This window comes from Monomorium pharaonis, chromosome 4, assembly GCF_013373865.1.
Source record: "Monomorium pharaonis isolate MP-MQ-018 chromosome 4, ASM1337386v2, whole genome shotgun sequence".
NCBI classification, from domain to species: domain Eukaryota; kingdom Metazoa; phylum Arthropoda; class Insecta; order Hymenoptera; family Formicidae; genus Monomorium; species Monomorium pharaonis.
This window is the reverse complement of record NC_050470.1, coordinates 23,669,061-23,695,099: the sequence shown is the minus strand read 5'-3', so window position 1 is coordinate 23,695,099 and position 26,039 is coordinate 23,669,061. Positions and strand designations below refer to the sequence as shown.

General features: G+C 33.3%; 4 protein-coding genes across 16 annotated transcripts in view; 3 read left to right on the top strand and 1 right to left on the bottom strand.

Moving 5' to 3' along the window:
* Positions 1 to 2,874, top strand: part of LOC105831151 (POU domain, class 6, transcription factor 1) — a 112,990-nt gene extending 110,116 nt beyond the window's left edge. For 2 of the 4 annotated variants that reach the window (XM_012671098.3, XM_012671096.3), the window contains 2 exons: positions 882 to 1,033; positions 1,167 to 2,874. In XM_012671098.3, the coding sequence (XP_012526552.1) occupies positions 882 to 1,033; positions 1,167 to 1,291 (277 nt within the window). In that variant the 3' untranslated portion in view covers positions 1,292 to 2,874. The remainder of the gene's footprint in view (positions 1 to 881; positions 1,034 to 1,166) is intronic. The other 2 variants (XM_028189457.2, XM_012671097.3) reach the window with 1 other exon arrangement.
* A 1,861-nt stretch (positions 2,875 to 4,735) lies between these two features.
* Positions 4,736 to 11,550, bottom strand: LOC105831152 (UNC93-like protein). 4 transcript variants are annotated; one of them, XM_012671101.3, is made up of 8 exons: positions 11,426 to 11,514; positions 9,271 to 9,371; positions 8,774 to 9,137; positions 7,586 to 7,872; positions 6,360 to 6,582; positions 6,029 to 6,188; positions 5,628 to 5,895; positions 5,037 to 5,296 (listed from the first exon to the last, which is right to left on the bottom strand). In XM_012671101.3, the coding sequence occupies exons 3-8, from the start codon at positions 9,031 to 9,033 to the stop codon at positions 5,037 to 5,039; spliced, it is 1,458 nt and encodes a 485-aa protein (XP_012526555.1). In that variant the 5' UTR covers positions 9,034 to 9,137; positions 9,271 to 9,371; positions 11,426 to 11,514. The 4 variants fall into 4 exon arrangements, with proteins under 4 accessions (XP_036141646.1, XP_012526557.1, XP_012526555.1 ...); XM_012671099.3 differs by lacking the exon at positions 9,271 to 9,371 and having other exon boundaries at positions 11,426 to 11,550; XM_036285753.1 differs by lacking the exons at positions 9,271 to 9,371; positions 11,426 to 11,514 and having other exon boundaries at positions 4,736 to 5,296; positions 8,774 to 9,033.
* Positions 10,000 to 13,290, top strand: LOC105831153. Of its 5 annotated transcripts, XM_036285757.1 has the most exons (4): positions 10,000 to 10,745; positions 11,886 to 12,000; positions 12,219 to 12,419; positions 13,024 to 13,290. In XM_036285757.1, exons 1-3 carry the CDS (start codon positions 10,719 to 10,721, stop codon positions 12,395 to 12,397), a joined length of 321 nt encoding a protein of 106 aa, XP_036141650.1. In that variant the 5' UTR covers positions 10,000 to 10,718; the 3' UTR covers positions 12,398 to 12,419; positions 13,024 to 13,290. The 5 variants fall into 5 exon arrangements, 3 of the variants coding, with proteins under 3 accessions (XP_036141650.1, XP_012526559.2, XP_036141649.1); XR_004962978.1 differs by lacking the exon at positions 10,000 to 10,745 and having other exon boundaries at positions 11,750 to 12,000; positions 12,071 to 12,419; XR_004962979.1 differs by lacking the exon at positions 10,000 to 10,745 and having other exon boundaries at positions 11,750 to 12,000; positions 12,065 to 12,419.
* A 9,100-nt stretch (positions 13,291 to 22,390) lies between these two features.
* LOC105833705 overlaps positions 22,391 to 26,039 on the top strand; it is a 136,155-nt gene continuing 132,506 nt past the window's right edge. The window contains exons 1-2 of one of the 3 annotated variants that reach the window (XM_028189451.2): positions 22,404 to 22,515; positions 23,129 to 23,319. The gene's annotated coding sequence lies outside the window, so the exon portion shown is untranslated. Of the gene's footprint in view, positions 23,320 to 26,039 lie in introns of all 3 variants that reach the window. The other 2 variants (XM_028189450.2, XM_028189453.2) reach the window with 2 other exon arrangements.

Sequence of the window (26,039 nt, the reverse complement as noted above, 5' to 3'; positions counted from 1 at the left end):
ATTTATTCATGCTGGCGAATCAATCTTTTAAGAATATTTAATTTAATTTTTAGAAACTATTTTAGCATTATAATATCCTTAATACATAAAAATAATATTGCCATAACATTGATAATAATAAAAATGATATCTAAACATAGAAACGTTTAGATGTCATTTGTTTCCATAATTCTTAAATATTAAGAAGGTATAAGCAAGCACTGCGATCTTATCACATTTTTATTATTATCAATGTTATTATGGCAATATTATTTCTATGTATATTAAGGATATTATAATGCTAAAATAATTTCTTAAAATTAAATTAAATGAATTTCTATTCGATGAGCTTGGATAACGAATAAAATGAAAGTTTGAGTTTGAAAGCGCCGCGGCTATTCGATCGCTAATTTTATTTGAGTCGACGCCGACACCGTCGCCGCGAGTTCTGTTTCGCGATACGTGGAGTAAGTTCGACTCGTGAATCAACCCGAGTGTGTACTCGGTGAAAAATCCAATACTGGACGGGATATTTGCGACCGAACGTGTCCAAGCACGAATATCGTGACGCCGGTGATTCCTTTTTTTAATCAGTATCCTATTTCGCGCTAACGTAATTACGAACGTGCAAAACAGTAAACAGAATTATTTTTTCATATTGGATTTATAACAATATTTCATAAACCGCAGGAGAAATTTTGTGCCCGAGGTATAGACTCACGGACGTAATTAATTATTGTGAAAACATGACGATTAGCCGATCGGACTATTAAACGAGATCCTATTTCGCGACTCATAATTATAACAAATGGGAATGTATATTTTCATGAAAGCATAACCCGCGGCGGTAACCGTTATTATATACGCCGATAATGTAACCTTCCGAATTTGAGCAAGAGTAGTGCATCTGATTCCAGGTACAAGAGCGGCGTAAATCATCTCACGGACTTCATCGGGGTCGAACCGAGCAAAAAACGAAAACGGCGGACCTCCTTTACGCCTCAGGCTTTGGAATTGCTGAACGCACATTTTGACAGAAACACTCATCCTACTGGTTAGTTTCGCCCTATGTCTATCCCTTACGATTAAACCTTTCGTTATTATTATAGAAGAATCTTATTAATTCTCGAAGCTATCTCGTACATTTTGACACATTTTGGAAGTTTCTATTTTCTTTTTTTTTACAGGTAACGAAATTACAACTTTAGCGCATCGATTAGGTTATGATAGGGAGGTGATAAGAATCTGGTTCTGCAATAAGAGACAAGCTCTGAAGAACACGGTACGGATGATGTCGAAGGGTGTTGTATAGGGAAGGACTACATCCACCGAGCAATCGGGCAACATATGAGAAAAGCTTCCGACTACGGATGAAGAACACGCTTCGTGAAATTTTGTCTTGCGTTTTTCCTCTAGCATAAATAAACTATTCTAACGCGAGAACAACTTTCCGTGATTTGTTACGGTAATAAGTAAGCGTTTACTAAAGAAAGCCACATTTATCAAATTCGCTCCGGCACGGAAAGATCGTTCTAGATCGAAGCGAGGTCCTTCGAATATTGTGATCGCAGGTGTATACGACATCTATATATGTAAATAGCTTTAATCTACGAATATGTGATGTATACATGAGTCGAATATCGAAAATTGATAATCTGAAATCGTTGTCTCTCATTTGGTACCAATCCGTCGCGCGCTTCCAATTTTCATAGATATATAACCACCGGAAAACACTGACTAACTGATCCAGTTTCGAATTTTGAACGAACGGACTATTGGCAATCGGTAAGCATTAACGAACCGATGAACGTAAATGCCCCGACGATCGAAATTATACGAACAGTTTGTGACAAGCAACTGTAGAAAAATCGCTTCTAGGCTTCTCTAATTAATTACAGTTGTTTGATCGCAGCGCTTGTCGGGACATATACGTTTTTCGATCTGTCATAACGATTTCCAGACGGAAAAATATGTAAATCGTTGCACGAATAATAATTAATATAAATTTAGCCACCTTTAAAATGATTACTTACAAGAATACTAGCAAGTAAGCGGCGAACGTCTAAACAACTACGTACAATTGATTCCTATACTGGCGAAACAATCGAAAAAAATGCATTCAAAATGGAAATACTCGAGGGATAGCAATCTTTCGCGCGCAGTAAAAACTATGTATTCGATCGGGGAATTCTGAGATATCGTTGTCGCTCGTTGAATTACGCAAATAAAAATATCGCTTAAATAACAAATACAAAATAAAATCATTGTCTCTATTGATTATAATATCATCCCTTGCATATATTATATATAAATATATATATAAATATATACACTGTTATAACGAGCACGATAATATTTCATAACTTCGGTAACAAATCAATCGAGAGTTTTTGATGCGCGCGAGATCTGTAAATTACAAATGTATTTAGAAATCAATGAAATTCCTTTAGAAACTAAATAATGCAATAACGTCTTTGAAAGTATGCTATAAACGATTATATATCACACGCCGCTCCTGAAGTTATATTTAATCCTGTAGGAAAAGAGAGAAAGAGAGAGAAAAGGAAAGAAAGAGAGAGAGAGAGAGAGAAAGAGAGAAAGAAAGAAATGCAGCTAAGGACAGACAAGATTCGAGTTTCTGCAAAACTAGTCCGTGATAATCTGCCATGTAAGACGTATACGTGTTAAACGAGCACGCATCCTCCGTTCCTATACATATATGCGATCCGCTTATTCGCTGAATAACGATAAAGCTCGGACGAAAACTTCGATTTTATCAGAGCTCGATTTCGATCTGCGGGATATTCGAACGAATATAATTCTTCGATTGCGAAATACGCTTCTGTGTTTTTTTATTTCAATTTTCTATTTACAATTACACGAAAGAAAAAAAAACTGAAAATGTTACAATAATTCCTTCGAGCATGCGTACAGTGAAAGATATTACAGATGCGTAATTTTGAAATCGAAGAATTATTTATATTAGTCCTTCTTAACAAAAAAAAATCATAATCGTAAATGAATACGTCGCCACGTAAAGTCGCCTCGCATCATAGAAACTCATAGACGTTTGAGTTTTCATTTACGTTAATGCAATCATTTAGCAACAAACGATCGACAACCCGCAGTCGTTTTCACGCGTAAAAGGATATTTAAACGAAGTTCTTAAAATACGGTTTTCTTAATACTTAGCAGACGCGTACATTTAACGGATAAGAACTGTGCATAAAATGTACTTCATCCTCTTTATAATGGGCTATTCATTACGATAATATTATGAAATCTCTAACTTGACGAGTAGCTAGGGGCGCAAGGGTAGCATGTACATATTACGATATACCTAGACATTGTAATATTATAATTAACTTTTATTATTATAGCTATAAAATAGCTGAATTCATGCAAAGAAAATTTACATGGTTAAAAAAATAATAAATTTCTAAAAGTAAATAATATTTTAAGGTTTTACTTTTAAGCCTGAGACGAGCAAAGTGATCTGTTCCTAAAATGTATTATATAAATAAAAGAGAGTATGAAAGGCACGAAGAGAGTGGGGTGAGGGTCGGAAAAAAGATATATGACGGAGTAAAATGCAAAATTCAAAATTTTTTTATTAAAGAGTGGGATGTGTATGTTATCCTTTTTGATAAAAGAGTGAAAATATTTGTACAGAAATATTCCGGTTATTAAATTTTGTTATATGAGCGAAAAGGGGAGAGGAAGAGAAAGAAAGAGAGAGAGAAAGCAAAGCGTTGAAAGGTCCGCGGTAGTGATAAAAATAAAAACGCGAAGACGGTTTAAGAATTATGTGTATTTTCTTCGTGAAATTGAAATATTCAAATAGATCCTTACGAAAATATAAACATGAGTATTACAAAAAAGTGAATTGTATTCGTGAGTGTCATATTAAGGAAGATAGATCCACGGGCGAATGTTTTATAGCAGTTTCCAGCTGAATTGCTCGCCTTGTCCGGTAATTTTCGTAAATTAAAACTAGACTAAACAAGAACGGGTAGCTACTTCATAACTGTGCGTATAATAAAGAAGAAATGAATACCCTTAAAAAGAGCTATGTCGAGACACAAAATATAAAGTCACAAATCAATAAGAGGAAACTGCTCATGAAACATTGCCCAGCGAAACCAAAGTTCCTACTACGTTTTATAAAATATATAACTAAACTGCAGAAACTGAATTGTAAATACGATGAATGCAAAGCTAATAATCACGATACAATCAGCATTTAACGATGCTAAACTACAATTCGCCGATCAATTGATTCGATATTGCCACTATCGGAAAACGTCGGTCGGTCTATGAGAAAATCATGCAACTCGGTAATCTGCCTTCACCCGAAGGCGGGAATCAATTGATCTCGGCAACGAAATAAACACACAGTCGGCAATTAAGCACATAAGTATACAATTAAACTAAGCAGCCGTAGCTTTAGCTTGAATGTTAGCACCTAGGCACATGATGTAACATTAAATTACGTATTTAAAATGAAGGACGAGAATCTTAGCCGTTAAGCGAATACCTGTGTAAAATTTAGTAGGTGTCCACAAAAATAAAATAAAAACATATATTGTGGTACAAATAACAAAAGGTTGTACCTATGACTCTTTGTGATTAAAAATTATTTGGTTTTCAGATGAGTAACTATTACATTATGTGCATGTCTTTTTTATAATTATATTTGTAATTGTTGTAAATTAAATTTGTAAAATAAGTTTTAAACTTTATATATAGATTTCAATTTCGTTTTCGTGACAATTGTTTTATTTTGAAAAAAATACATTTTTCTTATTGCAATACTTTCAGGTACATATAGTAGAGTGCGTCTTATCCCTTATATCTTTTGATAACAAGATTGATATTAAGCGAACGATGATTGAGAAATATTTTAGGCGCGTTTCAGAAATTTTTTTATCAAATACATTTTGTAAAAAAATCTTTTCATTTTTCACACTTTAATAATAAAAAACGAAAATATTTCGATACGGTTTCCTACAATTCCATCAATCGAAAGAAACGATATCTTACTATATTTTTATATTTTATCGATTATTTTCTTTATCAGCCATTAACTCAAAATCAGGCTTATCTTCAACAACTCTGTCTGCCTGAATGCCTGACCACTCGATAACACCGTAACCAACCATTCCAGCGCATAGTATTCCGATTAAAAGGTACAGTTTCATGTAAGTACAAAGGTATGGACTGTACACGTACGTTATCACTGAACCAGTGGACTCCCACAAGCGGAAATTCGAGAAAGCCGCTTCTTCTTGACCAGGAAATAATATACCACTTAATGCTGAAAATCGCCAGCACTTATTAATGGTTGAATATTAAATTGTTGTTAGTATATTTGTTAATAATTTCTTCAGAGAAAGGCACATAAAAATAAAACTTTGTTATACTATTGGTTGGTATAATACCATCAGAGTGAAATACTCGACTGTTGATATGATTTTACGTACAACAAGTAAACCAGGGAAATTGACTTAGTAATCACCATACAATAATTTTGAAATTATTAACAATATGCGATATATAAACATTATGTATAAAATTGTTGGTCAATAATAAGCGATTGAAAATGCAATAATATTTCAATTCCGCTTAGGTTTACTCATTCTTCTTACCATTAACTTGCACCAGCCAGATCGAATCACACACACCCCATAAACCCGACAGCAGAAAGAAGATAATACCCTGTTCTGGTGTCGGTTTCCATCGTAACATGAAGATGAAAAGACTTAAGTGCAAACAAAAAGCAAAAATCATCACTGGCTTCCTTCCAGTCAATTTCACGACGGCTCCTGTAGCGAGTGCAGCTATGGCATTAGTAACACCGAAACATATCATCACGTAACCAATATTATTAATCCCCCAAGCACAGGAAACGAACGACTGTAATAAATATAAAATATTAGCGCTATCTTATAATAATATAATACAAAGAATAATATAAAGAATTCTATTACTAGCATAAATAAAAAATTCATTAAGAGAATTTTTTCCGTCTCAAATACAGTTTACTAACTGCGCTATAATCGGCAAATAAAAACGCTTGCTCTGCCCCAATAAACAATGTTATCGGCAATATTAAAAGTTGCTTCTTCTCTTTCAATAGTTTTAATGTCACGGCCAAGAGCTTGAATCCGGACGATCCTTTCACTAAGCGGGCTCTGTTTCTATCGTATCTATAAAATACAATTCCAAACTCCAGCATCAAAGAAATTTCTTACACAGTACTATAACTCACGTTATAAGAATTCGTTATTCATTATTTGTTATCCATTACTTAAATGATGATGTTAATATTTTATAGTATCTACATTTATAACAATAATACTTGCAAAGTATAATTGTACCTGGATAAGGAGTCAACGGTGAATGCAATTATTAGACAAGCTAATATCATACAACCTAGATAAATTCCAGAAATGAGGTATATTCGTTCTACCGGAGGTCGCTGCAGATTTGGATTTTCGTTTTCCTCAGACACCCCACAGAAATTTGCCCCGCAAATCTCAGCGACAACGCTACTGTTCAGAGTCACGTTTTTATCGACCGCGTCGATTCCGTAGGAAAGAACTGATAATTGTAGGAGAAACATTTTAATAAAAATAAAAAAAGATAATAATTAGTTACTAATATAATAACCAAATAATAATAACAAAATCATGTCTGCAAAAATACTTCAGCCACGGAATTTACATTTAAAAATTAAAGAACGACACATTACAAGAATAGAGATGCTATTGATTATTCTGCTGATAATCCTATTGAGTCAGCATATTGTAATCTATGTTTTAATGGAACAAAATATGGCCATTAGAATGCCCGACCAAACTTTAGTTACTGCATAGCGCTTGCGTTTGTTGTTTCACAATTTCGTGATTCGTGGCAGTAGCAAACTTAATTTCGTTTTCATTCGGCGCTCGCGCTTTTATGGCTTAGCAGCCACGCATTCATACGCGCTTCCGCAAAGATTACACAGACTGCAGGCAAACTTTTTTGCGTCACTTTGTGCTAGTTCGTGATTTCGTAATCATTTATAATTTCCCGCGTGTTGAATTGGAGAATAATTACAGAAATATTACAAAAATATGTTTTATACACCCAACACTCAAATGAAAAAAGGTAATTACGTTTCTTATTTTAAAAAAATTTTAAAGTGTTAATTTTTTTAAACACTATTATTTTAATAGATTTTTAGTCATAGTTTTTTTTCTCATCTCAATAAAAGCAACAAAAAATTATGAGTTGCGTAATATGAAAATTACTAATAAATTAAACTTATAAACTAATTATGCGAATTACTAAACATTTACATATGCTGTAAGGAATAAAATTCTCATTCAGTTTGTTAGTATTCACGACACAACTATTTTACATATGCTATACCAGCATCGCAAAGCAATTATAGATTCATTTTTACGTCATCAAAATATACATTTGCAAACGAAATGTTGTCTGAGTCAACAACAGCATGTATAATATGGTAATAAGAATGTTCTCAACACATTTAATCCCTGAAATATAAATTTGATTGTCGCACATGTCCATAAGTCGTATAACCATAACAGTAACCCACCTGCAGAAGATATAAGGTTCCCCCACACTTGTGCCATTTGATAAAACATAAAAAAAAGACCAAAGAATCTTGTAACAAGAATATCGGTGGCTATATCTGAAATAGTCGAGTAAGCTTCTGCCGCCACGGTTAAATAAGTACATTTTGCGCACCAAAGCGGTCCACCGCCTAGTCCAACCAATAATCCAGCGGGAATCATAGTGTAAAATTTGGGATAAAATTGCGAAGCTATAAAAGGCATATAAGCCACTATAGAAATCGACATTGTCCACTTGCATCCTAACCAACTGGAACAGAAGAATTACATAGATATAAGAATTATCCTTGTACTGTTCTTTATCTGTTGATTAATTTTTAAAAAATTAATTTAATTAATTAATTAAAAAAATCTGTTAATTAGTTTTCTAAAAAATACAGCAAAAGGTGTTGAAAGAATGATTATTATTTAATAAAAATAAGCAAACATTATAATATATTGTAAACTAAAGGTGATATACTAAAGGTTTATAATTTTACGTTGCTTAAGAAGATGTCATACTAAATCCTCGCGCAGACATCCAGACATGCTCGTTCACTCTTGTCTAATGCTAAAACCCGCAGGGGTTCCATGTAACGTAATTCCGGGCCAAGGTGAAAACGACAACGCATAATAAAGTTTAGTACCGTGGGACTGCGTACAGAACTCTAGGCATCTGTATATTCCATATATATGGGAAACATCGAATGTTTCCGGTGTCTATGATGATTGACAATACATGTACATTTTACAAAAACTTTCTATTCATTTTACTGTGATAACAAATTACAACATCGGACGTTCATAGCAGCCAGCAATAAATATTGCTAGATTATGCTGTACCAAGTTATATTAAACTAACTCATTTGAAATTAGACCAAACGATACAAATTGTAAACACGAAATATACACTGAAAAAAACAGTATTATTAAAGTATCTAAAAATAATTTTGTTTGATCATCAGAATATTTATAGAAAATATTGAGCATGACAAGCAATGCTGTAAAAAGTTTTGATTCTAGCAACCAACTTGAATGTTCTATATAATTATTTTTATGACCATATAAAATTATTTACAGATTTGTATCTATACATGTAATTAAATTTTTTAACACTTAAGCCAAACCGTTCTTTCTGTGTATTTATAAACAAAATTATATTTAAATTTTACCTTATGATTAAGGCGGGTAGAAAAATGTTGCTGAAGAGTAGACTGCCATAAATCGCTGATAATGTGAATGTGCCTAATGATTGATCTGTGTTGATCGAACTTTGTAAGTTTGCGGCTCCCATAAAAGCCGTAAAATTCACCATGAAAGCACAACCAATCGCTAGAATGTTCTTCATAATTCGCCATCGTTCCGATGGTTTTAAATTCAGAGATGGAACCTTTACAAATTGCCCCGGCATCTCGGTTTTATCAATCGTCATAATTCAGTCAACGGAGAATATAAATTTTCGTTGAATGCTCAATTTCGCCGATTAATAAATTTACTCAGTAAAGTGAATGATTTGTTGTATATTTACTGCTTCTCCTTAAAAAAAATATATAGAAATAGATTCATAAAAAACTGTGCATAATTATCATTAATATTCACCTATTTATAATGATAAAAGTTGCAGTTTATAAAATTTCAATTTTAATTTATTTTTTTATTTGTAACGTACATTTCAAATTAACTGAATTAATAAATCTCATTATATCGGTCAAGATTTCCATAGCGGAGGATATCGACAAATGATTATGGACTGTGAAATTAAAACTGAAACTGAATATTCACATTTATTCTCGTAATGGTCACCAACCACGCAATTAGCGTGAAGTCAATAATGATTTCAAGGTAATCAGCGAACAAGGAAATAGCATCGGTTACGTGATATATATAACAAATTCACTTTGTGTTTTATAGACACGAATGCTTCAGTTGCTTTTCGTTACTAATTTTATAATGTCGGCTTTGATCTGTATAGCGATTCACGTAGGAATGCAACAACAAAACTCCCAATCCGAAAGGAATTGCATAACTGTTTTCTGTGCGGTGTAGCGACGAGAGATACACGGTTGCCCCAGCATCGATAGACAATCTGTCCTTGGGAATAGGTATCCTTGCTCCTTTCACGCACCTTAATCGCACTTGATACAATTTCCATTCCGATCGTGCACGTCGCTTGGAATATGTAACAGACCGATCGGACTGGAACCCTGTCATTCAAAAATAGATGCACACGACAACGTAAAACAAGTTTATCGACGAAATGTCGAATAACATTGCGTAATAGAGTTTGATGAAAATGTGTAACGTAGAAACATTGTTGATTGCTGTGCGTGCAAGTATTTAACGAATAAATAAATATATATAATAAATATATATTTTTTACTCACTAATGTTTATTTTCTTAATTTCTTAAATCTAATATATATGCAGAAATAAATTTACATAATAACTTGTCTATTTAATGCAAATTAATTGAATACAAGATTTGCTCAATAATTTCTAGTTGCTTCGTTTAAAACTCAAATTTTGCCTTATTGTGCATGAATGACTATTGTGTGAACAGCTCGGTAATTATTTTAAGAATAGGAAACCGAGTGAATAAGGAAGTTGGTGTATGGTTAATTAAAATTCATGATATTGACATAACTCGCAGCTACATGAGATATTATGGCAGTTATTCTATTTAGATATTCACTCGTGAAAAACAAGTCACGTTTAATAGATGCTGATTAGATTTCATGCTAAGTGACGCTTGAAGCTGCATGCAACACCACCTCCAGCTATAATCACGACGTTGACCCCGACTACTGCAAATGTTATTAATTAAATAATAAGTATATAATCACTACTGTAACAATATGTGGTGTATCAATTATGAATCCGCTATATCGGGGAGTAATAGTCTACGAAAATGAGGGCAACCTCGCATACGTGTCCGTATCTATGCCGTGCAGTTCAATTAGCCCTTGGCACATCACTTGTCATTTTCACTCTACGGCCACCATCGCACATAACTATGTAACTCTATTGGACGGGACTTACGGGCAGCAATGTGGTGATGAAATATTTTACGCGTGACATAAAGCAGAAACATCAAGTAGTCAGATTGCAATCACTTTCATGAAAACCTCTTCTATCAAAAAGCCCGTGAGTAAATTTCAATAAATATATGATTTATACGCATACCGATTCCAAGTGCCTTCATTCGCTGATCACTGATAAATTTCATCTCAATTAAATTTGTGTCGTAAAACATTTTTTTAATTAACAAATAATCGCTTATATATTTCGGATCACTTTTATATTCTTTTTATATATATTGATTTTTTTAGATAATGAATAAAAATAAATTTTTTACAAATAACATGTAGAAAGAATTTGTGATGTAAAATGTATGTACATGATCAAACATGATCGTATTAAATTATTAATTAATACAAGAGAAAAATATTTCTTTATTTTACACATAAAATTAATAAATATTTTTATTATAATTTCATAAAATTATATGTTTTTCAAGTTTATATATTGTACACGTATGTTTATATTATTGTATAAATACATAAATTAAATAACATTAATTTAATTAATATTATTTATAAAGTTATACTTTGTTATAAAATTTAAATCAACCTTTTCATTCAAACAGTCAACACATTAATTTGCTGTAAAATCATATAAAATAATGTAGAATAAGAGATGATAGAATGTCCGGTCTTTAATACTTTATTTACGGATTTATATCGAAAAGATATTTAATTGAATAATAGCAACCCACGCATTGTTTCCTTTCGAATCACAGCGTCCATCCTGATACTCAGGCTTACCTGCCTCAACCAAGGTTTTTTAATTCCGCGAAGTCGAGACTCGGATCTTTCCTTATTATCAACATGTATACACCAACATACGTTTATTTAAGCACGGCGAATAAAACGATACTGGAGATAAATTGCGAATGAACCGTACGATCGGATGGTTAAAGCTATTCCCCACTTACACCCACCTCCCAGGTAGGCATGATACATCGGCGACCGGAATCTTGCGCTAGTAGGGATTGTGATGTTTATCGAATCCATGTCGGCTTTCTGCAACCGAGGCACGTGTCACGCCATCGTATCTTAATCGTAAAGCCTTTAAGCCATCTAATCACTTCGATTAAACATCGTCCATTATCCGCTGCGGTTACGGTCTCATTGATCTCTGGCGTGTTCTATGGCGCGAGTTATCTGTAACGACTTGGGTAATCCCGAAGCAGTGACGTTTATATTTTTTTTCGATAACAAACAGAACGTCTCAACCCATAAAAGATTCCTGCAAACAGCTAACCGTATCATTCATGGACATCCATCAAACACGACACTGAAATGGGGATTGAAACTGAACGATGAGAAAACACCGAACGGTATAATCAAACACTATAAATTGTGCGAAAAATCAAATCAGAAAGTAAAACACATTCTCCAAAGCTATAGGCGTACAAATTCAAATTCTGCGAGTGACATCGGGAGCATCAATCTGACCTAAATTAGATTTAATCGATAAATCGTGGAACATAATCCACTGCAACTGATTTGATGAAGTTGATTTCGATGATGCGTAATAGAAGACATTCTGATATAGCAGCATTAACCAGAAACGGATACACCGACTCCCCAAAATGGCAATCATCATATGAGCTGGGAAGCAGGCACGAGGGACATGCAGAAATTATAGTAATTAATTACGACAGAGCCGCTGCAACAGATGCAAACAGAATACCAATGGATACCAGTGAATACCAACTACATCGTCTCGCATAGCTTCCCATCGATTTTTATAATGGTTAATATCACTCTCAAACTTCTTAATGCAGACTCTAAATTAATTATTTTATAAAAAGAAAATTTCCAAGTCTAGATAAGATATTGCATTTGGCCAATAAAAATCTTCTAACTCAAAAATGACGCGGAGATTTGCAATGAGAAAGACTAACGATTTTCGTTCAACTGTGTTCATTAATCGTCAGAATTAATCGTGGATTATTTTATTAAACTCAGAGAAAGAACTCATTTTTCATGCACTTACGATTCCGTCAAAAGCCTGATACTTATCGTTTGTTTTGCTATATTGTAATTATCGGTAGAACGATAAATAATAGTTTTCATTATGTGATTTATATGTATTAATAAAAGAGACCTACATAATGTAGGAAACATAATTGTCGCCAAACATACAGAATAACGTACCGGTTTTTTTACAATTGCATTTATTGCTGTAATTAAATCACACTTGTCGATAATGTATTTACATGTTATTATCGTGATAACTTGTGTGGTAATTAGTCATAATTAATGTTCATACGTAAAATCCGCTTATGTCGCGTCGTAAATCCATTGCGCCGTATATTCACGCTACACTAAACAACCTCCGTTTAAATTCGTTTCAGAATATTCGATAGAAATGTCTGATACACTGGATATCGAAGTAATAGACAATGCCTCGCACAGTCAAAGTGAAGAAAGCTTTACAAAGAGCGGCCTATAAATAAAATAATCCTTTCAGCCACAATAAACTTACATAAAATCATTAAAGTGTTGTATGAACTTCATGTCATGTTTACATTACAATAGTAAAATTTTTACGTTCAATGAGATTAATTAAAATTCTAAGTATTATAGCTTGCAAAAAAGTTGCAATTAAAAATTGTCCTCGTCTCACTTGGTTTTAAGAGAATTTTATTTTGAATTTCCTTCTTTATTATACATACAATTTTATGGCATTCAGTAATATACTATAGAAATATTTTAATTTTATTGTAAAAATAATACCATTATTTGCAGTATTTAAATTTAAGTTACAATACGTTAACTAAATTTTTGATTTTTTGAATACATACATAGTAAAATAAAATAAGAGAATGCAAACAAACATATTCTCTTCAATAAAAAACAGTGTTGGAAAAACAACGGAAATTTGCTAAACAGAATATTTCACAAGTTGAATTTTTACATAGTGTTAATTTCTTTCTCGATTCGTATTTATTTCAACAAAAAGGTTGATTTATACGTCGCAATCTACGTAGAAATTCTGTTAAAATGTGCAGTATCTTTCACATTTTTATGACTAAAAATGCAAAGCACACACTTTTTGCTGCTATTTATATACGCAAATGAATTACGACCACACCTACATCCAGTTTCAACCACACTCATATAAGGATAAAACAAGCTGATATCACATTTCAACTAAATCATATAAAGTCTGTAATTTCCTGATGCATATGGCGGTCATATAAATCCTGCACTGACTTTTTTTTAATCGCCCTTAGAATTTATTACTCTCCAAATAATTCAACTACCTTCCTGGTATTAATCAAGTTCCCGTATCGAATGTATAAATATCATAAATAATATTTCAAATAAAAATTTATCAAAATCAAAATTGAAATTCGTCGTTTATTTAAATTAGACTAATGTAAGTTCACCTTTAATTGTTAATATTAAAGAAGAAAAATTTTCAAACAAGTGGTTTTACGTGTTCGTAAAAGGGTGACGATGATGTATAAGCATCGCTGTGAGAAATAACTGTAAAATAACCGTATCGATAAATATTTGGAATTATTTTGGGACACAGCCAGCACGTCAGCGCTGGGACACTTCAATTACAAGGGTAAGAGAGCACATGGACGGATATACGCTGCGGCGTATTTCGTGGCATGCATATGTTGCATATCAACCGGAATTGCGCGTCCGAGGGCGAGTCTCGCTCCACTGAGGCCCGTAACATTCGTTAACAGCAAACGGGAGGATAGAGACCATAGCTGCGTTGTATATCTTGGAGACGTATAGAAGCAATTACAAAAGCAGTGCAAGAATAATTACGTTGCGTGCAATAATTTCAAGTTTCGACGTTTTGCTTGATCAAAGAAATGTATACGTTCTATCTTTTCCATCTTCCATCTTTCTTTTCTCTTATCTTCTACTATCACGGTAAAGAAATAAATCATATTTTAATCGTAATGCTACTTATAAAAGCATATCAAGTCGTAAATTTCAAGAAAATTAAATGTTAGAGCTATTTTAAAATGCCAATTGTTATTAAATTCAATATTTCTGAAATATGAAACAATTCAGATACATTTTACTTTATCCTGTTCGATATTCCTGAATAATATTGCAGTTTAGATATACAGCAGCTTAATGATGTAACCAAGCATAAGACAATATGCAACAGAAAATTATGTGTTTACAAAATTGATGTTTAAGAAAATTAATTATCACGAAGTTTCCTAAATTATCGATTTTCTGCCAAATTTAGGCAACATTCTTTAATAGAAGGTCTATCGCGGTGCATTTTCGAGGCCTGTAATCATCTCGCTTCGCTGAACTTTTGATATTCACTCGTAATATTCACCCGCTTTGTGCGAAGGAACAAAGATGGTAACCAGAAAACAATAAACGACGGAAGGAGCAACGAAATCGCATTTCCAAGCGTTCTTTGCATAGCGACGTAAGCAGAACTTATATAACTACTGTTTCTCAATCTTCATATCTTGTTTTATATTTTATTCTTTTCTTAACCAAAGAATTAATTGCATGTAATAAAGCCACTTAAATTTAAGATTCTTCCCAGCGGGAGATCAATTATGACAAAATGACAGCATCGTTAATCTTAATATAATGTCACTCGGCTAATTTTATTGGATATACTCTGTGTTTTTGTGTACTTATTCTTCTACAGTTCTCTACGATAATGCTTTTTACGCTAACAAAGTTTTTTGCAATGTAATGCATTATAAAACTAATAAAAACATGCGCAAGAATCGCGTTTGAGATATTTCCGATTCATATCTTCAGAATAGAGATATTTTTCGCTATACTCGAAATAAATTGTCAAAACATTGGAATTTCAAATGACATTATTGGTATTATGAAAGTCGAAGCACGGAGAGAAGAAAACTTTGCGTCCCTTCTTTATTGATGCCATTGGAATACGTATGTTGAAATTGCACGATGATTGCTTTTGGGAATTTCGCTATTTTCATCATATATGAAAATAGCGAAACACATAATAATTTTAAAGATTATTGAAGATAAATAGATTATTGTTATAAATAAGTCAAATTAAAAAAGTGTTATATTTCAAGAATGTATGTGTATGTTGTGTGACAAATATTTTATATTACAATAAAGAAATAAAAGGAAAAAAATATCGAAAAAAACATATACTCACACGAGTATGATGGCATGCCCGAAAAATATGTTCGCTTTAAAAAAAATATTTCTTTTATTTTCTTTGTTACAGACTCATGCAAAATTGAGCCAAGTAAAGTTACGAGAAAGAGAGAATGTATAAATTATACAAATCAACAATTGTTAATACATAGAAATTAACATAATCTCTCGTAAATTTTCCTCGTTAAAACACTGGAGAAAAAGGAAGTGTCCCGACGTTAAAACACGTTTATGTCGCTCTGGGTTGCATCATATTTTACATCTGAAAACAGTTCGCGGACTTGCTTTTAAAAATTCATGAACCGCGCACATAATATGGTCTAGATAATAATCTCATAAAGGCAAGTTGAAACAAACAATTGTCGCATGAGATTACCATCATCAATGTAACATCTAACAATCAGGCACCCTACAAAATCAAGGTATAAATTTAGCATTAAGTCTACACACGTATACGTGATTAACAAGATTTTCCATTTTACCGTGAAATTTAAACAACAGCCGCATGTCCCTGTTTAACGTAGTCGATAATTGGTGCTTGTATTTCGTCCTCTATTTTCTTCTAGTAATGCATAATGACATGCTTGGGAAATGTATCGAGAAATGTTCTATCGAGGGATTACAACTAGAAACGAGGGTGCCAGAAGTTCGTTTACTCATAGCTTGATTCAAATTAGGAAACTGGAGCGCGCTTCATTCGCTGCTCGCGCATCCTCCAAATATGAAAGTTAATGACGTTCATAACGGAATGCACGCTATCATAAATTTCAAACCAAACTTTTACCGATAAGCGGTTCGATTTAAAAGCGCAATAAATTTACAAGCGGAAAGTGTAAAGCATAGGGTCAATTCCCGTAGTTTCCGAACTGCCGTGAGAGGCGTAGAATAGGATAAAAAGAGAAGGGGAGTTATTGCCGACAGGCGAGACAATTCTGCGCGACACAATTCAGAGCGTCAAATTGTTTTAATCCATTTGCGGGAAAGATAAAACCACATTAAACTCGCAACGTCATTATTCCTTACGATTCGTTATCTGATTCCATCTCGGTTATAATATTCCCCCTGACGTATCATGGCTTTAAAGTACATTTTGATTTTCCGTAGGAAATTTTGCCATCAGCAAACGAACGCCGAATAAATTCGAATTGTATGTGTGCTGGATTCTCGTTAGAACGCTGGCTCGTCATTGCTTTCACTGTAATTTTACATTACGAAGCTACGTTGCTAGGAAGCGAGCATCGCTAGCATTTTGTTCATCCATTTCTATTCGCCGGTTACGACTTTTAAGCTTTACTCCCTTTTTTCCTTCTTTTTTTTTTTAAAGAGGCATGCGAACTAACGAGATACGACATGAAATAGAATGTATTTGCATCGTCCGCGCGAGTCACGATTTCATTATTGATATTCGAACGGCAACATAACTTTGAAGTGAATTACACGGCTCTATTCGATTACGGCGTTCTATTGATATCCGTATCGTGATAACCCAAATGAGATGACGATATCAGAACTCGAAAACTATCCACGGTGCTTCATGTTGAAATATAGATGCGCAAATGAAATTACTTTCAAGTTATACGAAGGCATCCCATGAGAAGATAGTTCGGAATAAAATTATACAAACGACGCTGTTTTCCGCAGTGCCATTAAATGATTCTTCTATAAATGAAACGAGAGCCCACAAAAGAACATCGCTCGGCGATTAAATTTTGATATTCGCAAAAATAGCCCGACTGCAGCGCCTAGAAAAATTTACCGTAAAAACTTAATTGATCTACGTAATGTTAATACTTATTTAATGATCTGTGTCGAATTCCCAGGCGATTTGTAAACGTTCGCTTGCCTCCATCAAATAATTTAGGTATTAAGCTAGCGATATAAACGGGACAGATATGTATGTACATCGATAGATAGATGTAAATAGATAGATAGATAGATAGATGGGGAGTTTATTCACGTAGAGAATAAATCGGATTCGAATATTGGAATATTGGAGGTCAAATAACATTCGGGAGAACAAACTAACATAAAATCGCTATTGGTACCCGATCAACCTCAATAAATCTAGTTTTGCAATAGACTTCACCCTGGGAGACCCCATTGAAGAAAGGAACGCGTAAGTATAGTTATGACGACAATGTCTTTCAATACTTTGCGAAAATCTTATTAGCTATATGCATTCAAGGGCGAAAGCAGCGACGCGACGAAGACGGAGGCACCCTTCCTCCTCGTAATATGAGAAATAACGTAGCTAGGTGCACCCTTGGAGAAACTTGTTCCATTTATCTCGAATCCTCTTGAGAAATGCTCGTGACTCTGTGCGGAACACCGGATAAACCTTTACCTACGATGAATCATCGCGTAAACCGCGCATTTCGCTTTCGCGTCTATCAAAAGTATACATTGTTCCTGAAGGAAAATGATCCCATTCGAAAATTCATTCAGACAACATTATCAGTACAATCAAATGGACTCTGACAGCCGTAGATTCGGCGCTCCGACGAAAATATATACGCTAATATAGGTATTACATTCTTTCTTGACATAAAAAGAAACGTAGGACTCATACAACGATAGAAATAAAATTTTTATTTCCATAAACTGAAACAAACCAGACTTTCGATAAAAAATGCTGCATATAGTAAAAAAATTGTTTACTCAGGAAATTAAATAAAGAAATAAACTGACACGAATAAATAGAAAAAATATGCCACGTAGTTTTTAATTTTGGTTAACAAGGTTTTAATTTCGCCTTGAATTATTCATATAATTTACATTAATCTAAAAAACTAATAGATTTAATAAATATTAAAAATATTATATATATTACTTTGTAAATCCCTCTTATTAATAAAAAATACCTTTCTTGGAATGTAAACACACATGTTGCACAGAAACACGTTGCAAGAAAGTTAATTTCGCTATCCTCGAAATAATTCAGCTTTGCTACAAGGATCTTTTGATCAACAAAACATGCAATGTTAGTTTAAACCATGAGCCAGACTCCATTTACTGAAATACGTGCAAAAATACGGACGAAATGCGCTGTTACCTTGTGAATGTTTCACTGTAACCAAATAGCCCCGGTGAGGCAGCAAACGAGTTCACAAAGTTCACGAAGGTTCTTTATCGTCGAAGTGAAGAGAGAAAAGTTACCGCAAAGCAATGGTCTTTAATATGTGGCAAGGGTTTCGCGGCGAACTTCCGCTCGTAACTTTTTGCTGTAATTAATTTCTACGATTAGAAGTACTCTTAGAGCCGTGTGCTACGGTTGCCAAGTAAGACACGTAAATTACGTGAATTCCGTTCAGCGGAAGCCTCTTTGTTTCCGTGTGTATAACATCGAGATTAATGCTAACGCTTTTACCGCTCACAATATTTATGAATACGGCGAATACAGAAATGGGGAAGGGCGTATTGCCTCGTGTTTTATGATACGGAGGACCGCTCTTTTTTATTGGGTGATAAAGGGGAAGTACTACCCGACAAAAGTAGAATTCAACTGAGAGAACCATTTTCCATGATATGCAAAACTGCGCGCGTAAAGGTCAGTTCTAACTGACAATTTGATATGCGCTTGATCTTGCTTGCTTTTTTTTTATTCACGGCACAATTCAAAAATTCTGAAATTGCCCTGCGCGTTGGTACCCAAACGGATGGTAATATTCGTGAAAAAAAAAAAAAGCTGGTATTGTTCGATGTACATAATTTTTTCGTTGCCTAACGGGTTAGCGTTGTAGCTTATAAAATAGAGAGAAAAAAACCGCGATAAAACGCACAGTAATAATAAATTGTTCATTATTTTTGTCGTCCCGTACAAAGACTATTTATCGTAATACGACTTCAAACCTGGTTGCAACCGACGGAACGACATTGTATGTACAACGAAATTTGCGGCGAGGTGTACGCGCAAGTACGCAGCGTTGCGCGACCATAAAGAGAAATAAAAATATACTGCTTGCGCCATAAATCTTTACGGGTAATCATTCCTTATAATGCTGGTAGGAGTTTCAACATGCAATTCTCCGTGATGACAGAAGTTCCAGCGAACCGTACGCTCAAGTGATCTCTGTGGATTAAAAGACATACCTAGAAAGACATACCTATCGATGCTGATAGATTTGATATTTATTTACGTACATATTCTATGATTGAGAGATTTAATCATATTCACAAATATCACTTGTCAACTATTTCAAGGCGCATACCTATACCCGCTACGTGATTTGTATGTACATATATATCGGTTGTATTAAAAATGTATTAAAAATTACATATTTTTTGTAATTATAAAATTGCTAATGAATGTACATTCTCTTAAGTTTCCCTCAACAAAAATTAATCAATTCCATTTAGGATATTTCTCTACTTATATTTAAGTTAAAATTAAAAGTTAAAATTAATTAAATATTCTTGGATTTTTTAACTACAAACTTAAACATTGAGAGTCACTTTGACCAACCCCGATTAACTTTCATCGTTGATTAAAGGATTGCCAACATAATAAAATAATTTAGCGTGATCAATTATATTTCTAGCAATGTAATAATAGCTAATTTAATCTTTTCTCAAAAATTTAGTTGATCACACCGATTTATTGTGTTATTTTGTTCAACGATTAAAGGCCTTGAAAGTAATAACCTCCTTCTTGATTTCTGTCATTTATATAAGCTAAAGAAAATACAACCTGACACCATCCATATAATAGGTAGTAATCAATTGTTGCGACACATTGTCATCGCATAAGCAATCAATCTTGAGATCAATTACAGACATCACAAGGTAAAAAGATAAAATACTATCTTATGACTGCAAGTTCCTTAACCTTTACAATACGATAAACGATAAACCTTTACCTTCTCCTTAAGAAGGTCGATTAATAATGATGCAATTACGCTTTCGGATTGCAGTAAGAGAAAGTAATCTAAGAATGAGCACACGTATTTTACCAGAGATTCGTTTTGTTACTGTTTCTAATTAAATATTATTAGATAAAGCACTCTCTAAATTGCAATCAGTGTATTATCACTAATTTGTAGTGGTATACTTATAGCTGTAATAATTAGTGAGTATTCATTGTCTTTTAGTGATTTTTATTTCAGAATTAGTGTAAGCACTACCGTGTATAAGCATATAGTATATAATCAATTTATTTCCTAATTTCTCACTAATTGTAATTTAGAGAATAGAATATCAGAAACGTAAAATATATTTTAATACGCACAGCAAATAATGCACAGCATATTTTTTTATTTGCATATAAAATCAAGCAGATTCTAGCTTTGGTTCTAGCTCCCTATATACATATATTAAAATGCCACAGAATCTGATAATATTTGAATAAAAAATACCGTAATAAAATATTCTACCTCTCTCTTTCTCTTAAACATACCAATATAATCTCCATATTTAATGTAAAATAAATAATTAGAAAAGTATTTACTAAAGCATTTTAAAAATTCATATCCTTGTTTCAGTTTTCTCGAGTATATGAATATTTTGATGGACGTTTTGCTACATCCGCAAATCGTTTTGCATACTTTGACACAGAATACCTGAGATAAGCAAAACGTGATATCTCACTCGTGAAATTTTACGCATCGCTGAACCACTATAAGTAAACTGCTAACGTGTTATATTATAACGTATTATACATATTGTGCGTACAGAAAAACAGTTTAGATATCTTTTCAGAAATATTTTAATACTATTTTTCAATTCAACACAGCTGGAATTCCGAAATATGTCAAGGATGTTATTTTTTTGCGATTGCACATTGCCGCTACCAAAAGTGTACTCCAACCGCAGTAAATTATTTCAAGAATGTTTCAAAACTTATCCTGACTATGACAACAGCACTTAGTTTTTATTCGTAAAATTTTTGCCTTCTGTCAACTCGATGATTTATTTTTACAAATACATTATTCCATTTCGATTAAGGACGTTGTATTAAAAAGTGCAAAAGACTTTTTGTAAATATAATTTATTCAAATTGCCACATTGTGGTAATTTTTAATGAACACATGATCACGTTGCAGGCAGTCAAAAGTAAAAACGTGATATAATATCCAGAAAATTGTAATTTCAAATAATATACGCACATAAACTACAAATATCGATAATCTTTAAAAATTATAAAAAAACACATTATTTAACAATTAATGGAGAAATTATAGTCATTGGCGACTTTCTTCGTATGACTATTATACCCTAATTTATGTTTTACATTTAATAACTCGCGAAGAACCTATATCAATGTACATCCATAGCTTCGATACATTGTGAGAGAAAGTTTGAGAATCGCGTTGTCTCCGTGGCAAGATTTAATTGGTACGATAGGCGCGAATAGGTGGAAATAATTAAATCTTCTCTCTCGGTGCAGTATAGAGAATCAATTCTGACGAGGCAATTAATCCCGGCAAATCCGTAAGGCCGACCCTCCTACTAACAATCATCCGTCGATGTCGCACATTTCCCACAACAACTCATGATATTATCGGCCAAAAATCCCATCGTCCCGAGTGCCCGATAAGAGAACGCGCGCCGCATGGGATGCTGGGAAGAGGGGTTGGTTCAGTTCAAGCCGGCGCCCTCGTTTCACAAGTTCCTTCAGTATACGCGCGTAGCTACATTCGGTTGGACCCTATCCCGCGTCGCTTGAAAATCACGTCACCCTGACATCGGGGAAATTTCCCACGAGAAAAGTATTTCGTCGTCCGAACTGCGTGTCAAATTACCACTGTGTTTATCTGAATTTAATCGGAAACAATTGAAGCACGAATCGAATTCACTCCCTTAAAGTGTCCTATAAATTTATACCGCTCGTTTTAAATCGAAACTTTAAAAAATTAAAAAAAAAACTGCGTACATCGAGAGATTCCGCATTGATCGACTTCATAGAAACTCCGAGCAAACGTCGATGTAAATTGTCAACCTAAAGTTCGCGAATCACACGACTTTGTCAAGAACTTTGGCAATAATGTTATTTATTTCAAGCATTATGCATGTGGTTTAAAATAATTCCTAAATTATTATTTACGTGCAAAACAAATTTTTATAATTGCAGTGCATAAACTAGATAGTTAAAAGGGTTAATTTTATCTCGTAAAAAAGTTTTGATTGCAAACGAAGATTATTCATGCCTTCTGTGAATAGAATCAGAAATTTCAAGATGTAATTCCATCTTTTGGAAGATACTTCAATTGCGCATGCAGGGCATTCATAATTTCCTTATCACGGCCATCAGAGATTCAATCGATTTCAATTTACGCGAGCTGGTACTGCCAAGGCAATCTCAAATTCCTTTACTTCTTCCAGTTCGTTTGATAATGCCCGCCTGGAGAATTTTTTCGACAATGATACCACTTGAAATTCTCTACGGGATAAAAACCGCGGCTTATTTGCGCATGTAACCATTATCAAATATTTATTCACATCGAGGCCAATATAGTGTTCCAGCGCGAAAGAAGAAGGATGGCAACATTAAAAGACGAAGTTTAACTCGGGAGGTAAGTACCATCTTGATTGTGCAGAATACATGAAGCTTCTTTAGCTACTAATTAGAAAATATTTCCATTGTGCAGCTTATTATCTAAGACAAAGCAATAATTCTTCGTGTTAATGTAAAGTCATACTGACACCTATTGGCTGAGTAAGCAAGAACAATGTAAACACCGATTTAACCGTCTAGCTAATACTCGTTTAACACAGACAGAAAGAGAAAATAATACTAAAATAACGTTCTCCAATTTTCCCATGTGTCGGCACTTCTTTTATTTTTTTGCCACGGTGACTAAATCCAGTTGGATTAGCTTTTTTGCTTATATCATAAAATATTTCCTTTCTCTTTCTCTCTCTCTCTCTCTCTCTCTCTTTCTCTCTTTCCCTCCCTCCGTCTCTTATATCAATTTTTTCTTCCTCACAGGCTATAATTATGCATAATTTAACCATTTATTGCGCTTTTTTTTGTATTTCTTTGTTGCACATTAGTATAAAACAAGATGTCTGAAACGATTGTATCTTTAATAGAAAAATGTTTTTATTTTACCTTTCATTGTGAAGCAAAATTAAAATAAGAAAAATATTAATATTTCCTCTTTCAAGAATTCTTTAATTCCAAGCTCACGCATTTTTCTTCGAAAATGTCTTATTATACTAAAAGCGAAATTTCTCGTATCTTAAGACATTATTCTAACTACTATTATGCAAAGACCTATCGACCGTTATTCTGTCAGCTCCCATAGAAAAAGTCGATGGCCAAATAGCGAACCCTTAGCGAGCATCTAAGATCATCGTACGACCCTTTATAACCATAGTAATTTTTTAGACCGCACACACAGGCACACTCTACCCTCGATTATCGATGTAACTACTTCGTGGTGGTAGGGCTCTTTTAGTGCTGATGAAGTTACACTAGTAGTACCAGCTGAAATCCATCTTGCCAACAGGCTCTCTCACCGTCCCCCTAAATTCATCAAATTCACCCCTGGACAAGTTAAATGGAATGCATAATTATCAAGCACTTGCGTGTGTATTCAGTCATGTTTGCATTGTTGTTTAACTTCTGATTATAATATTTGTATTAAACGTAAATGTTTTAAAACGCTCAGCGAGACTTTACGGAGATAAAGGAAATATGAAACATGTATTATATCTGTAATATTTAAAAAAATTTATTCACTTTTATATAATGCATTCTTTTTGAAATATTTATTTAATATGCGTTGAAATTTATTATTATTCCTCTACTTGTTACTTATTTATCATATTATAAATTAAAAAAAAATTACATTTATATACGAGTTTACTAAAAAATAATCTTAAATGTTAAAAAAATTGACGAACTATTCCTCCCCTTTAAATATATTTGTACTTTCTAATAAGATAATAACGTTACTTAAAATGTAATAATTCAAATGATAAAATGAATTTTCTAAATCAATACCTGCAAAAGCTATCCGTATCTAGGATATAGAAAAAAGAAGATACTTTAGTTGCAGGCATTCGCGCGCAACGAGTATCCCGACAGTGATTTATTATAACATTTCATTTCACGTTACTCACAAGGAAACTCAGCTTCAGATATACCTGATATGCTAGCGAAAGAGTTGTACTCTGTCATAAATGTAAAGAGAAATAAAAATTGCTGCAAACATCTTGAAAAAGTTGTACTTCATGATGTTTCCTCAATAATATAATTTGCATTCACTTTCCCTTAAATTGTTCTAAATTTTTGTATTATAATGATTTAAAGACGCGAACATCTGTTGATACGATGAATAACTTTTAATGAATGCAACATACTCTCTTGTAAAGTTTATACCCAACTTTCGAGTCGGACTTTTGTCTTACAAATTTTGGCTCCTCTCACCGTGAATTCTCGTTCCACAACAGATGTGCGGTTGGCCGTCCATCATGCCGTTGAAGCTGTTGAAGTTATAAAGTCAGATTAAGAAGCATATTAACAGTCAACGAAAGCAATATATTAAGACTGAAGAAAGTTAATTTAAATTTTTCAACTCTATTAAATTTTTTTAAATATTTATGCATTTTAGTTTAAAAAAATTATTAAATATAATATAAATATATAAATACTTGAAGTTCAAATATTTTATATATTTAAGGTAAATGCATAAATTACTTAAACTAAAAAAAAATTAATTAAGTTAAAAAATTAAGTAAAATTAACAACTTCTTTCTCAATGTATTACGACTGAGCTGCGGTTCATAAAGAAGTTATTTCTAAGACTAAAAGACTATTATCTACCCACGTACACCCGATGTCTTACGAGATGGTCGTGAGATGAATATGCATTGCGACAATGGGGATGAGAATTATCCCTTGACACAGATCCTAGATTATCGCTTCATTTTTTAGACATCCAGTGATCGATAGGGACGAGTAAATGAAGTATGCAGGGATAAGTAAGAGTGATCTTCATAAGACCCGACTAAAAAATTGTGAATGACAATGCGTAATAACCGACAATATCAAAAGCAACAATTACTGTGAACAATTTCTATAATTTTATCGTTCACAATTTTCCGTAGAGTAACGGAAATCTTAATAATATAATAATGTCTCTGCTGCTACTGTTCTTATCGCGAACAATTGCATTACGTTTATACGACCACGTTTCCATAGGACAATTCAAATTTACATAAACGAACAGGCGAAAGTACTTTACATTAGATTTAACATTCTTCATGAATCTTATGAATCTCATTT

Excerpts from the sequence above, each read along its gene's own strand:
- LOC105831153 (XM_036285756.1), top strand. The coding sequence starts at position 11,811 with ATGGCGCGAGTTATCTGTAACGACTTGGGTAATCCCGAAGCAGTGACG. Across the intron at positions 12,001-12,218 it reads CGATGAGAAAACACCGAACG|CAGCATTAACCAGAAACGGA; the intron begins GTATAATCAAAC and ends ATTCTGATATAG.
- LOC105831152 (XM_012671099.3), bottom strand. The coding sequence starts at position 9,033 with ATGACGATTGATAAAACCGAGATGCCGGGGCAATTTGTAAAGGTTCCA. Across the intron at positions 6,583-7,585 it reads GAACCTTATATCTTCTGCAG|TTCTTTCCTACGGAATCGAC; the intron begins GTGGGTTACTGT and ends TACAATTATCAG. Across the intron at positions 6,189-6,359 it reads ACCGTTGACTCCTTATCCAG|ATACGATAGAAACAGAGCCC; the intron begins GTACAATTATAC and ends TGTATTTTATAG.